We start from the raw sequence: 15,972 nt of genomic DNA, 5'->3' as shown, positions 1-15,972 counted from the left end.
TTTGTGTTAAATTCATTAATGGGTTACCAAGCAAAATGCTCTGCTATAATGCTTAAGCAGCTGAGTGAAGGAAGGGAGTTGAAATACCAAAAGTGGTTTAAACTCATGCAAATGTAGGAAAAACAACTCCCTCTGCGTGTGCGCAACTGGCGCGTACGCGCCCTTAAGGCACTCAAAGGTCACCTACGCGGATGCGCAGCATGCGCGGACACGTGGATCGCAAAACATAGCCTTCCATACATTCACCCGAGAGTTGCGCCCACACCAGGCCAGGACCATGCCTGAAGCACAGGAAGCTCGCGTACGCACATGGCGCGTCCGCGCCCCTGGCGAACTCTGCCAATCGACGCGTAAGCATGCTATGCGCGTCCGCGCCGATTACCCTGCTGCACTCCTGGTACATATTCCAGAGAGTTAAGCCACTCTCAGGCCTATATCAGGCCCCCAGCCCAACACATCTGCCGCGTGCGCGCACCTGGCGCGCACGCGTCCTTACACTATGAGCACAAGATGCGCGCGCGCCATGGCCGCGCACGCGCTTTTCAATCCTGCACTCCTCTCTGAGCCATTTCACAGAGAGGTGAGCCCCCCCAAGCCCTTCTCATGCTTGGCACAACCACGTCGACGCGTACGCGCGCTGTGCGCGCGCGCGCCAACGATCCTGACGCAATCTCTGGTACTGCGTCCAGAGAGTTATGCCTCCCTTGTGCCACCTCTGGGCCCCCAGCACAAGCGCATGGACGCGCACGCGCAACGCGCGCGCGTCCCTTCCCACCTCGCCTCCATGCGCGAGCGCGTACTGCGCGCGCACGCGCGGATGCTCGGCGCTAACGTAAGAAAAGGCACTCACCCTTTAACTTTCACTCCAAATTTCCTTCCCCTCTCATACCCTCTACTACACATCCAACTTGAAAAAGAGGCACACCCATTTCTCACCTTCATCCCTCCATTCCCTCTTCTACACTTCATTCTACCACTTACTACCTTCAACACCACTCCTCATCAACCCACACAATAACTTCTTCTCCCATTTTCCTCATCATCTCACAAGGTACTATACTAACCCATCATCTCTTGTGATTCTTACTCATTTAGTTCCACTCTCTTTTGGCTAGCTCCTTTCTCCTTTCATTTTTACTTCTTTAAGAGGTTTCTTTTTTTTGCTTTTGTTTCCTTTTTCCTTCTTCCTCTCCCTCCCCTTAACTCTTCATGGGCATTTAGGTCTCCACTTCACTTGCATCAGTAGATGAGTTGTGTTGCTTGTTTTTCTTACATTCACTGTGCACTGTAATCATTAATAGTGGATTGTGAGTTACTACATTGCTTTCACCATCTTGTAATCACACACTTCAACAGGATGCACACCAAGTGTTCGATGAAAGGCATACTTGACTTTTGAGCCACTTTGACTAACTTGCCTCTCACCTTATCACCTTTAGGCGCATCTCCATTTTCTTAACTTGCTTTTCATTTGTGGTCCTTAAGGGTATATGCTTCTCATGCTCCCTACTTGCATGCTTAATTTCCCTTACACCATATAAAAATGATTTGCCTTGCTTTTCTCATGTTATCCTAGTTACATGTTGCAGCTGTCATGTGACAATGATACCCATATTCTATGGCATAACTTTTCATTGCATATTCGCTTTACTTCCACTTATTTGGGTCTCATGTTTTCCCGTTCTTTGTTTTCATAGGATGGTCATCAAAAAGAACAAAGGGAAAGCCCCCAAGAAGCCACCTCCCAATAAGGCGCACCGCGACCTAGGGGCCAAGCCACTCTTGAGGAAGAGTAAGGGCCCCGTTGACGTTCTAGAGAAGGACAACCCTCCTAAGGATTCGAACAAGTTTTCCAACCGCTACTGCGAACTTGTTTACTCGAGAATGATTGAGAGGAACTATCATCCGGAACCCCTCCTAGTCCTACCGGCTCACCTCCGTCCGATTGTGATGCCACACATTGACCGGAGGCAATGGAAGTTCCTTTTGAGGCAACCAAAGGAGGCCAATCTCTCGTGGGTAGTGGAATTCTACTCCAACTACCACTCTCCCCTTCTCACATCGATATTTGTGCGCCGAAAGCAAGTGTCGGTCACAGTGGAAACCATCCAAGAGGTCCTTGGGCTTGAACCTTCAACGGATGAATATGACGCCTACGAAGAAGTCTTGGCTACATGCGATGACCGCGCATTCGATTGGAGCGCGATCCTCCGCGTCATTGCTTTACCCGACGCATATTGGATTCGGGGGACCATCAAGCAAAGACCTAAAGGTTTAGATGTCCGCCACCTCACTCAAGAAGCCACGGCATGGGCCTAAATTCTAGCTCACTATGTGCTCCCAAGTACACATGGGTCATCCATCACCGCTGAGTTGGCCTTATTGATATGGTGCATCTTAACCGCGAAACCGGTCAACATTTCGCATGTCATCCGCCAATCCATGGGGCGCATTCATGCTAAAGGAAATCTCCCATTCCCCGCTTTGGTGACCGACTTGGTTGCAAAAGCCGGCGTCAACCGAGAGGCTAAAGATAGGAGAACCCCAATTCCGGTCGATGGTGATATAATTCCGACCAAGAGATGCCTCAAGCCTCCAGAAGCCACCAAGGACTTTGGACCACCCCCACCGACTCGCAACACTACCCCTTCATCTACATCACAGAAATCGACCGCCCAACGCCTTGAGGACCTTCACAAGAAATTGGACCGTTATGAGCGGCGTAACCAACGTCGCTATGCTCATGTGAAGAAACTTCTAAGCGTAGTCACCCCACCTATGGAGGAACCCGATATCTCCACATCCACCGCAATTTCAAGCGGCGAGAGTTTTGACATCGGAGATGTGGGACACTCGGAGCTCGACCAACCACTGCGCCTAACCTTTAGCACGGAGGACCGTGCTAAGTTTTAAGTGTGGGGAGGTCGGCCGACCGATCTCCGTAGGTAACATCTGAATAAATCTGAATACATTAGGATAGGTTGCATGATTAGGTTTTAGTTGACACCATTTGCATGATAAATTTACTTGGTTGGAACAATGAAATTCTTTCTTAGGAAACCAATACTTTGGGGCAACCATGGGACATTGCAAAAATTTTAAATGCTTTGATGCCAAAATTGCATGAAGAATTATATCTTGGAACATGGGTTTGAGTTAAGAACACAAGCTTGCGAGACTTGAGCCTAATGGTGTGGTTACATTTTATAACCATTTATTTCCTTTCTTGTGTGCACTATTCTCCTCCATGATTGCAATCTTTGATTTGTTTGATCCTTTATGTCCATTATTTTGTGTATACATGCATTTATAGGATTGAGGCCATCATTTCTTTAGCTCACTTATCCAAATAGCCAACCCTTTTATATTTCCTTGTTAGCCAATTTGAGCCTACGATTAACCCACTTGTTCTTAATTTTAGCACATTACAAGCCTTAAAGCGAAAAATAATAAATGTCCTTAATTTGGATCTTTGACTAGCTTAGGCAAGTGTGTGTGCGTATCATTCAAGTATGGGAATCTTGGGACATGGGAAGAATAAAAGGGTAGTTTTGTATTGGTATTGAAAATATTGGGAATTGGGTACATGCTCATGTAGTGATCAGATGTAAAACCTTATGCATTGATGCTCTTGTATAAAGAAAAAAAAAAGAGAAAGAAAAAAAAGGGGAATGAGAAAAAGAAAAGAAAAAAAGAAAATTGCAGAAGAAAGAGAAAGAAAAGCAACAAAGGGGACAAAATGCCCCAAAGTGAAGCTCAATGAAAATCAATGCATAAATGTTGCGAAATGAATAGAAATACATGAGTATGTGAAAAAGTGAGAAATGGGTAGTTAGATTAGTACTTAATTGAATAGGTCATTATATAGGTTAGGTGGGAAAGTTTAAGCTCGTCAAAGATTCAATTTCTAAGCCCACTAGCCATATATGATCCTACCTTGACCCTAACCCCATTACAACCTAAGGAGAAGACCTCATGATAGATGTATGCATGCATGAAATATATGTTGATTGTCAGAAGAAAAACAAATCTTGGAAAACATGATTAGGGGAGAATTGAGAGAATCAACCCTAAACACTTGAGCAACTAGAGCGCAAACACTTCCGGTGAGGGTTCGATGCTCAATCCTTTGATTCCCGGCTCTCGCGAGCATTCCTCATGCAAGGTTGCATATATTGCATTTGATACTTAGAAATTGGCAAGTCCTATGCATTGACCCCCATCGTGTCCCATGAGCTCGCATATGTCATAAGAAAGCTGATTTGTTCCCAATCAAGTAGATAACCGCACTAGTCGTAGCTGCATGCATATAAGTAGGTTGCATTTCATGAGTCCTATACGTTTGACCCTCGGTCTTCTATGTTTCTTTGCATTTTCCTAAGCATGAGGACATGCTAGAATCTAAGTGTGGGGAGGTTGACAAACCCCATTTTGAGGGTTTATCTTGTGCTAATTTCAAAAGGGTTTATCAATGATTTCACACACTTTCTGCATGAAAATATAAGGATTTGCATTCTTTTCCTAGTTTTGCCTCATGAAGGAAAACATGCTTATTTTGCACTAAAATAGATACATTTCTAATCTCTCCTTGATGCCATTCGATGCCGTGACTTGTGCGCTAAGTGGTTTCAGGACATAGAGTAGGAATGGACAGGAAAAGATAAGGAAGAAGGGTGCAAAGGAAGGAAGCATGAGAATTGAGCATTGGAGATTTCCGCATGGGCGCGTGCGCGCACCTGACGCGCCCGCGCAGATGAGAGCAACGTGAAGCCGAGACTAAGAGCCAAGCCACGAGCCGGCTGGAGTAGCGGCTGAGCCAGGATCCTCATGGACGCGCACGCGTACGTTCCGCCTCCACGCACACTCCAAAACCGCATCCATGGCGCGAACGCGTACCTTGCGCGTACGCGCCGATGTTCGAGTATGATATTTTTAGAAGTCACGTGACTTAGGCGTGGAGTTGGTTAGAGATCCTTACTTTTGAGGAGTGCTTTGGCGGGAAAAGGCATAAGAGGACCAAGGGGGCAAAGGTTGAGGGGACTTAGTTCATATTTTCTAGTTTTTGAGATATTTGGAGTTAGTTACATTGTTAGAGAGAGAAACTCCAACTTCTCTCTAGGATTCATCAACTTCTCTCAAGTTCTTACTAGGGTTCTTCTTCATCAAAATTCTGGATTTTTACTCATTCCTTGGTGAGATCCATTGCAACTTTCATTTCACTTTGTTCATGTAATAGGTTTTCTCTTCCAATTTCAAGTTGTAGTTGTAATTGCTAAAGTTCCTTGGATCTAGGATTCAACTCTATGAATTTAGGATTTCATTGATATTTTGAGATTTTGATCCTCATTGTTGCTAATTCCTTGTATTGCAATATCTTCAATTCTACTTTTCTCCTCATTTTACTATGACCTTCCTTCTTGCTCACTACATGTTTGATAAAATGTCAATACTAGCTATGGAGTAGAATTTTTGCACTTGGCATAGGGTTTGGTCATTGGAAGAAATTGAATAGCTATCTCAATAGTTGGTTGAGAGTTAGGGATTGCTAATTGACTTGGAGTGCACTAAAGCTAGATTCCCATAAGGTGAAGCTAGGACTTGTGACTCAAGTTGATTGTTCTCATTTGATTTTCCTCTATACTTAGGGGATGACTAAATGGAGCAAGGCCTAATTGTTATCAACATTGAGTGAACTATAATGATAAAGATTTCTAATTCCAACCCTAAGTCAAGTCCTTTTGATAATTGATTGTTTGTTCCTCATTACTTGCTAAGACCTTCAAAGAACTCAAACAAAGCTTACTAAATCAATAAGATGCATACTTTGGCAATTCCAAGGGAGAACGACTCGGGAGATTAATACTCTCGGATATAGATTGTAGATTTGTTTGATGATGGATTTTGCGTTGGTTTAGACTATACTACGATTGATCACTTGATAAATTCTATACCAACAAAAAATCCATTTGTCACTGCCCCTTGTTTCTTAGACTGCCATGATATTAAATTTCTGCCCAAATAGACACAAAAGCCTCCAACTGATTTGTGATCATTGGGATCTCCTGCCCAGTCTGAATCACAATAGGCTTTTAGTTGCAGCAAGGAAGTGGGTGAAGCTTTGTCAATCTTCAAGCCATAGGTTGTAGTGCCACCAACATATCGCAGGATTCGTTTGACCAGCTTCCAATGTGTCTCTAGTGGATGCTGCATAAATTGTGCTACTTTGTTCACACTGTATGCTAGTTCAGGTCTGGTAATGGTGAGGTATTGCAGACTCCCTACCATTGAGCGATACATATGGGGTTTGCAAACGCATCTCCCCCTGTGGCCTGAATTTTCAAGGTGGAGGGCAAGGGTGTATGGCATGGTTTGCACCCTGACATTCCTGCTTTGAGCAGCAAGTCTTGGACATATTTACCCTGTGTCATGAGCAGTCCTCCATCACTGGTGTTAGTAACCTGAATTTCCAAGAAGTAATGCAAGGGACCCATGTCCTTTAGAACAAAGGCAGAGTTCAATCGTTGAATAACATCAGATATTTCACTTTCTGAGCTACCAGTGATGAGTATATCATCAACATAAATAAGAACATAAGCAAGAGAGGATGAAGTGTGCCTTACAAAGACCGAAACATCAGACTTGGTGGCAGTGAACCCTAGATCTCGAAGAGCATTGGAGAGCTTGAAATACCAGGCTCTTGGGGCTTGCTTCAACCCATAGAGAGCCTTGGTAAGCTTGCAAACCAATGAACCATCACCAACAATGAATCCCTGTGGTTGTCTCATATAGACATCTTCATGCAAATCACTATGGAGGAAGGCATTATTCACATCTAATTGACGTATAGACCACGAATTTGCCAGTGCAATGGTCAGTATAACTCGGATGGATGTTGGCTTGACAACAGGGTTGTATATCTGTAAAATCAAACCCGGGTCTTTAGGAGAAACCCTAAGCAACAAGTCTGGCCTTGTACTTTTGAAGGCTCCCATCAGCATTATATTTGAGGCGAAACACCCACTTGCTCCCAATAGCTTCCCTGCCGACTGGGAGAGGAACCAGGAACCAGGAACCAGGTATTATTCTTTAGAAGAGCTGCAAATTCAGACTCCATGGCACTCTTCCACTTTGGGTCATCTAATGCTTGCTTGACAGATCTTGGCTCCATACTTGCAACAAAAATACGAGGCTTAACAATACCTACCTTGCTTCTAGTCACCATTGGATGAGTGTTAACAACAGGAACAGACGGTAAAACTGTTTCCAAATCAGCTATTGGAATTGGAATCGGAACATCTGATGGGGCCCTGTAGAAAGGAGTTGGGGACGAGGAGAGGGAAGGCAACATAGGAGATGGATTATAGGGGCTGAGGGCAGAGGAGAAGAAGGGACAGTAGAACTTGAAGAGATTTGTGTTGGAGTTGAAGATGGGATGGTAGGTGAGACTGTTGTTATAGGTAAGGTAAAAGCTGAGGTTGGTTGTGAGGAGAGTTGTTTGGCCTGGTGAGGGATAATAGGAATACATGGTAGTGACAGTAAAATAGCAGGTGAGGATTCAAGTCTGGGTGAAGATTTTATGTTATATATGAATACGATACAGTAACAATTATAATAAAATTACATAATTCATATAATCAGCTAGATACACATTAATTTACACTCAAAATACATATAAAATAATCACAACAATATAATGGTTGCTAATTTTTTTATTTATAAAAAATTTGATTATTATATTATAAAAATACTCAAATAGTATTTGTTGAAGTTGTTTTTTATTTATAAAATGTTAAACATAATGATAGACATGTATAATCATCATCTATCCTCCATTGACTTTTTCAATTATTGAAGGTTTAATTTGAATTTTTAAATGCATCTAATCTAACCTAATTGTTTATACGAATATCTGGAGTTATATATAGGGGATATATATACCATTAAAATACCATCCTTATATTAAAGGAAAGGAATATTGTTGTTACTCTTAAATAGATAATATAACTTATTTAAAAGGTTTTTGGTTTTTTTCTTTTAAAAAAGTACAAGAACTCAACACAACTAGATAAAAAAAAGATTTTGTTTTTAATATAAATTGTATTTATAATAAAATTTTATCAAATAAAAAATAATATTATAAAAATAAAGTTAAATTAAGTATATTTTTTATATATTAAACAAATGTTAGTGTAATATTTAATTATTGAATTTTATGATATTTAAAAAAAATTTAAAAGCTGGATAATATAATTAATTTTTGTGTATTAACATTATGTTCTTTGCGTATTGTATATTTAAATATTAAAAATACAATATGATTTCTGTAAATTGTTTTAATTCAAAATTTTAAAAAATATCATAAAATTTAATGATTAAGTATTATACTAAAATTCGGTTAACATCTAAAAAGATTAGTGGTAGAATTATCCACTCCATATATCACATGTTCTGCTGGAGGAAAACACACCTGTAAAATTCACATTTTTTTCTTTTTCAGAAAGCAAATAGAATGTGGTGATTATATTCTTCCTCACAGGTTATCACATATTCCTTTGATATATAGAATCATTTTCAACCTAACGTGCCAATAGAATATTGCCTAATAATCATGTTTTTGTAAAGAATTTGTCGTAAGTCATAGGTTTTATAGGACATTTGTGGTCACAAAATTAAACCAAGTCTCATTGTTGTTTTTTAATATATATGGAATTTGTAGTTACTATCATGATGATAGTTACAGTGGTTACACAATTTTTATAATACTTAAAAAATATTGTTAAAGTAAAATTACATTTTTAAATTAAAATCATATCTTTTTATATTTTTAAATACTTTTTACTATCTTTTAAATTTAAAAGTATTTTTAAATATTAAATAAAAGTTTTTAAATGTTACTAAAATTATATAGTCATAACAACTATAATAATAACCACTATAATGTGATATATATGTGTAAAGAGATATTTATCAAAATATTTTTTCCAATAAAAATAAATGTTTAGCTCATAAACTATAATATTGCATACTACACATCTGTAGTGTGCAATATTATTAAATGGCTCCACTTTATTTCTGTAATAATTAATTTTTTATTAATTTATTTAAATTTTAAATATTTTTAAAAAAATCACATGTAGATTTTTTTAGCTTAAATTAAAGAAGAAAACTAAATTCTAATACGATTTGGATTGTGTTTGGAAATATTCAAAAGATTACCAATCATTTTAATAATTACTTAAATTTATAATAGTTATTTTTAAAAAAATGTTAAAGATCAATAAATTTTATAATTTGTAGTAATTAATTAATTATTATTAATATTTTTAATAATATAAAATTATATATAATAATATAAAATTACTTATTTTTTTATTAATTAAATATTAATCAAATTTTAATAAAAGTGATACTTCTTAGATTTTCTCCTATTTTTATACAACGAATTGTGTATGTAAGAATTAATTGATATTTAAGCTAAAAAAAGTGATTCTAAATTTAGGGTTATTGTTTTCCTTCTCATAAAGACAAATACCTCTATTTAATTAGTTGTTTGTTTTCGGCCTTGATGTTCCGCATTTAATCCTTTTTTTTTTAATAAAAAAAAAAGACTCCAAATCGAGTTCTGAGATTATCTAAATTACTTTTTCATACCCCTACATATACTATGTGTCTTAAAGATTGTCTGATCAAAGTAAAAAGTAAGAGATATAAAAAAAAAACAAGTAAAAATTAAGGGAAAATATATCTGAAAATGTAGGAGAAAATCTATGTGTGGTCTAGTTATGTAGCAAATATTGGCTAAAAAATAAAATAATACATGGCTGTTTTCGAAAAGGTTGACATAATTAGACAAATACTATTCGTTTTTAATTATGATTTATATTTGGCGTTTGCTACTATACGATCATAAATTCATACGTATCGATACAATTAAAATGTGGACAAATTAAAACACGACACGTAGATTATATTTTCTACGTCAATAATTAATTTTTTTTAAATATATATTATATCAATTATTTTACTAAATTATCCATATATTTTAATAAAAATAAAAAATATTTTTTATTTAATATTATAAAAAGACTAAAATACCCTTTTTATATTAAACAAAAATAATTTAAAAATCAAAATCAAAATACATCTCATTATTCATATACATTAAAAAATTACTTCATTGATCATGAACTCTAATCTAATCTCTCTCACTCCTGTTCATACAAAAAAAAATACATCTGAACAATTTTTTTCATCATTGAATATCAATCTACCAATAAAATACAACCTCATCCCTAATTCCTACCCGGACAGCACAACCTATCCTCACCCTCTCTCTTCATCGTAGCCGCGCTCTCTCTCCGTCGTTCTTCATGCAAGCAGCCGCCTTGTCGTTCCCCATGCATCAACAGCTCATCGTGTCGTTCTCCACGTAGCAGCAACCCCATATCATTCTCTAGCGTCGTGCCTTCCTCCACTCCTCCCTGCAATTGCCACTCTCTGTCTTCCGTTTGCAGCTGTTCAGTCCTGCCGTTTCCGTCTTCTAACCCCACAGTTTTCGTCGACACAGTCCCCTGCATCTAGAATGGAGTCTCAGGTAATTTGCGGTTCAGTTCCAGCGTTCTCTGTTCTAACTTTTGGTTTTTTTTATTTTTTGATCATTTGTTGTTTTTATAATTTTAATTATTGTGGTTATGTTCACTATTCAGTGTTCTCTCATGTAATTTTTGCGGTTGCTATTTCTTGATTATGTAATTTTAATTTGTGGTTTGGTATTTAATTTGTGTTTGTTCTAATTTTAGTGTTGTTGTAATTTTAATTTATGCTATTCTAATTTTAGTTTTAACATAAATGGTGATACACAGTTGAACCAAGGGGATGATGAAGATATGGTTTCAGGCTCCAGTAGCAAGCAGAGTTACAATTTTCAAGCTTTCAATGTTAATCCTAAGAGAGAAAAGTACCTCAGATACCGGACCAGACTTAATGCTGCAGAGTATGCTGTAGGTCAAGGAAAGGTGGTTTTATATAACTAATCCCTTCTCAAATCAAGTTATCATCATTCTCTTTTTCTTTTTCCCACCAAAAATAAGAAAAGTAAATTGTATGGAGGAAAGGAATAACTATACCAACCTGAAGCTAAAATTACAGAGTACCTCTTCTGATGAATTTTGGATTGAATGAAGATAACTTAGATATGGTTACCAAACCTCAATATGTACTTCCTAATTCTTTACCAAAGGATGAAGGTATATTTCACATTACATGCATTAAAACCGCATGAAAGAAGCCAAGAAAACATAAGGTTTGAATCTAGGATAGGTTGGCATTTTTGAAACATATATAAAAACTAAATTACACAGCTAAAACAAGCATACTCAGCAGCATTAAGTCTGGTCCGGTATTTGAGGTACTTTTCTCTCTTAGGATTAACATTGGAAGCTTGAAAATTGTAACTCTTCTTGCTACTGGAGCCTGAAACCATATCTTCATCATTCCCTTGGTTCAACTGTGTATCACTATCTATGTTAAAACTAAAATTAGAATAGCATAAATTAAAATTACAACAACACTAAAATTAGAATAAACACAAATTAAATACCAAACCACAAATTAAAATTACATAATCAAGAAATAGCAACCGCAAAAGTTACATGAGAGAACACTGGAATAGTGAACATAACCACAAATAATTAAAATTATAAAAACAACAAATGATCAAAAATAAAAAAACCAAAAGTTAGAACAGAGAACGCTGGAACTGAACTGCAAATTACCTGAGGCTCCATTCTAGATGCAGGGGACTGTGTCGACGAAAACTGTGGGACTAGACGATGGAAACGGCAGGACAGAACAGCTGCAAATGGAATACAGAGAGTAGCAATTGTAGGGAGAAGTGGAGGAAGGCACGACGCTAGAGAGTGATACGGGGTTGCTGCTACGTGGAGGACGACACGATGAGCTGTTGATGCATGGGGAACGACAAGGCGGCTGCTTGCGTGAAGAACGATGGAGAGAGAGCGCGGCTACGATGAAGAGAGAGGGTGAGGATAGGCTGTGCTGTCCAGGTAGGAATTAGGGATGAGGTTGTATTTTATTGGTAGATTGATATTCGATGATGAAAAAAAAATTGTTCAGATGTGTTTTTTTTTGTTTAAATATGAGTGAGAGAGATTAGATTAGGGTTCATGATCAATGAAGTAATTTTTAAATGTATATGAATAATGAGATGTATTTTGATTTTGATTTTTAAATTAATTTTTGTTTAATATAAAAAGGATATTTTAGTCTTTTTATAATATTAAATAAAAAATATTTTTTATTTTTATTAAAATATAAGGATAATTTAGTAAAATAATTGATATAATATATATTTAAAAAAATTAATTATTGACTTGGAAAATATAATTCACGTGTTGTGTTTTAATTTGTCCACATTTTAATTGTATCGATACTTATGAATTTATGATCGTACCGTAGCAAACATCTTTATATTTTAGGTTAACTCATAATTATGTTACTTCTTTATGAATTTCACGTTGAATTATTTAATTAATAATTTATTTTTAAATGGTATGTTGAATTTAGTGTATATGTTAGAAAACTTTTATATTATTAGTTCCCGATATGCTATTTATTTGCTAGCTTAAATGAAAGTTATATTTCAAGCATTTTAGGCAGTAAATATATAAGGTAGATATCTTTCAGTAAGAAAGAATATAAAAGGTAGATATCTTTAAAAATATTCCAATACTTAAATTAGTAAGTATTTTAAGATATATAAAAATTTTATAAATATAAAATGTTAATAAATAATTTATAAGAATATATACATCATAAAATTAATCATATGAGTATATAAAAAATGTTTTTTTATATGTATAAGATTGATGAATAATATTGATGGTGTTATGATTATTTAGTCATTAAGATATAAATGATAGCCATTAAACTTATTAATTATAAAATTAAAGTTAATATAAATAAAATTAAGTTATCACTTATAATGATCAATTAAGATCAAGTGTAACAGATCATATTTCTAAAATTTTTAATAAATTTTAAAGATAAAAAATATTTTATTCTAAAATAAAATAAATGTTAGATGATTGTCTACAAATTAGTGAATCACAAAATTATAACTTTCACAAAATTATAATTAGGAAAGTAAAATTTTATAGTAAAACTCATAAATTCAATACTAATTATTTTATTATTTTACAAATTTTTTGATAATTTGTTTCTGGAAATTTCGACATAATAATAGTAGGCATTTTAGGGTGTAAATAAACTGAGTATCAATTTGTGGGCGCCACATGGCGGGCCTCAACAAGCATTACGCCAAAACGGGCCACCCCCTCCCAACTTCTTCGGTTACCCACCCCCATCCCTTAGACTTAGACCATTTTTTTATTTTGCATTTTTTTTTAATTTTTTCTATTTTTTATTTTCTATTTTCTTTTTTGACTGAATTTCTGGCCTTCTTTCTAGGAAAGCAAAAAAGAAAAAGAATATCCGCATATAACCACGCTTCACAAGCACTCCAAGTCTCCAAGTCTCCAATGACCAAGGCGGTTTTATTATTTATTTTTTATTTTTAATTATTATTAATTATTGTAATAAATAAATAAATAATATTAGCGCGTGGGCTCCCTCGCTCTTCTGGCCCTATAAATTAACCTCAAAATCACTTCCCAGGGTTTTCAAGCTCCAAGCCTCCAACCCTCTAAAGCCAGAGGAACACAAAAACTTCCTTCTCTTCCTCTCTTCTCTTCTAAAAAGGTTCTTCTCAGTTTTCTGTTTCTAGAATCTTCTAAGCTTCTTCTGTTTCCCAACTAACTGAGTAGCAAGCCATGGAAACGAGTCCCGGCCGTACGATTAAGCTCCTCTGCAGCTACGGCGGCAAGATCCTCCCACGCGCTACCGACGGCGAGCTCCGTTACATCGGTGGCCACACCAGAGTCCTCACCGTGGACCGTTCCATTTGCTTCTCAGGTTCGTTTTTTAGCGTTGTTTCTCTCTCAATTTTCAGTGTTACTCGTTTTTTTTCCTGTGATTGTTCGTTAACTGTTTCTGTTTCGCGTTGTGCAGACTTGTTGGTAAAGCTAGGAGAGTTGTGCGGTTCGTCTGTGACGTTACGGTGTCAATTGCCGAACGGAGACTTAGAAACCTTGATCTCCGTCACCAACGACGAAGATCTGACGCACATAATTGAAGAATATGACCGCGCTTCGTCGAAACTACCTCATCCGTTGAAGATCAGAGCCGTGCTGTTTCCGCCAAAATCGTCGAGGAAGGTTTCTCCGGCGACGTCGTCTCCGTCGTTGTCTTCCTCTGCTTCATCCAGCGCCAGCCACTCGCCAGCAAGATCTCCGTACACATCCGCGGAATCGCTGCCGCATGCGGCGGCGTATCGCGTCGTCCGCCAAAGCCGTCCTGTCCCGATCCGTAACGGATCGGCGAAAGCGTGTTGCTACAACGGCCAGCTAGAAGGAAGCCCTAGGTTTCTTTATTACGGACCTCGCTTCAGTAATTATTGCCATTGAAGCGGAATCTTTAGAGTTATGCACAGTAAATACAAGGATTAAGGAACAAAATCCAAATACGAACCTGATTCTTCCATATATACGATGATGATGAAAAATACCAAAGGACTCGAGAAAAATTAGGGGAAAAATGAATGAAAAGAGGAAAATATAGAGAGATGAGTTAAGAAGAATTTTATTTAGTTTGAAGTTTGATAAAATTTTGGATCTGGTTGAGGTTCTAATTTTTAAAACGAGCTTCAGTTCTTTTCTTCCTTGGGCTTCATTGGCTTTGGAACTATTCTTTGTCCCTGAACCAGTCAGGGGTCCGTTACCGTTACCGTTAACAGCCGTATAATTCGGAGACAATTTTTTGTGACGTGTCCTATGCGTTCCGCTTTTGGTGGTTTTCCTTCCGTTTAACGACACTCGTTGATGTGAATTCATTATTTGATTATTTACCGGTAAGCTTTTCCTCAACTAAATGCAATTATTCCGTTCGTTTAATCATGTGATTTTGTTTGCTTGTTTGTTTAGTTTATTTGTTTCAAGTATTTGATTTATTGTTTTTGTGATAATCGTTGTTTGTGAACTGATTATGTTAATATTCGTTGCAATTTGCAGGTCAATAATCTTGTTTGGTGTGCTTGAGGGGGCGGATATAGATGCTTGTGGCGTGTGGGAAGAGGACAAAAGAGGATTGAACCTTCAAGAAATTTGTTAGGGCAACTTGTCCCACAGCTGCAAGCTTAGTATATTATGGAACTTTAAAAAAATGCATAAAAAGACACCCAGGGCACGAATGTGGACACCACACCAGCCATCAAGATACCATAAGCTTATAATTTTGGATTAGAATAAGATATAAATTTTGTGAGATAATAAATTAAAAAAATTGGTATTAGTTAATGATGAAATTGATGAACGAAATGAATAGTGGAGGTGGTGCCCGGTGGAGTAAGTCAGCAAGGGTGGGTTACTTGACAACTTGACCTCAACTGCATTATCATTGCTGGGGCATATTCCTTTGGTGGGTTCACACTTAAATAGTTAAATCTACCCCTACTCTTGTATAAAGATTGGACTATAAATAAATCAAATCATGGAGAGAGCATTGAAGAAGGAACATGAACATAACCCCTCAATGTTTTCCGGATAAAGAAAGATTACGGAATTGACGAAAGTAACCAAGCTATTGGGATGCAGAGGCTCCAAAATAAGCTTTTGTTAAAAATTACACATTGATTTTTGCTAAGGCCCAACAAGCCAACAATTCAAGGGAGAGCGGTGAAAGAAAATATACTATTTCTTTCCACAAGGGATCTCAAGGACCGAGTACCTAAAGTAAATAAATAAATAAATAAACACAAGGGCACAAATGGGAGTACATTATTTTTACTTTCCAGGAAGAGAGGAGGATTTTTTTCGGATTTTTTTGCCTAGTTATTCT

The 15,972-nt window shown here is 37.0% G+C and overlaps 1 protein-coding gene across 1 annotated transcript; it reads left to right on the top strand.

Annotated features, from left to right (window-relative positions):
• Positions 1-13,711: 13,711 nt before the first annotated feature.
• Positions 13,712-15,952, top strand: LOC130944761 (protein PAL OF QUIRKY-like). Its single transcript, XM_057873265.1, has 3 exons — positions 13,712-13,992; positions 14,089-14,986; positions 15,147-15,952. Exons 1-2 carry the CDS (start codon positions 13,851-13,853, stop codon positions 14,541-14,543), a joined length of 597 nt encoding a protein of 198 aa, XP_057729248.1. The 5' UTR covers positions 13,712-13,850; the 3' UTR covers positions 14,544-14,986; positions 15,147-15,952.
• Positions 15,953-15,972: the final 20 nt, after the last annotated feature.

Source organism: Arachis stenosperma, chromosome 8, assembly GCF_014773155.1.
Source record: "Arachis stenosperma cultivar V10309 chromosome 8, arast.V10309.gnm1.PFL2, whole genome shotgun sequence".
In the NCBI taxonomy this organism is placed as follows: Eukaryota; Viridiplantae; Streptophyta; class Magnoliopsida; order Fabales; family Fabaceae; genus Arachis; species Arachis stenosperma.
Note: the sequence above shows the minus strand (reverse complement) of the source record. Positions and strands in the feature narration are given on the sequence as shown.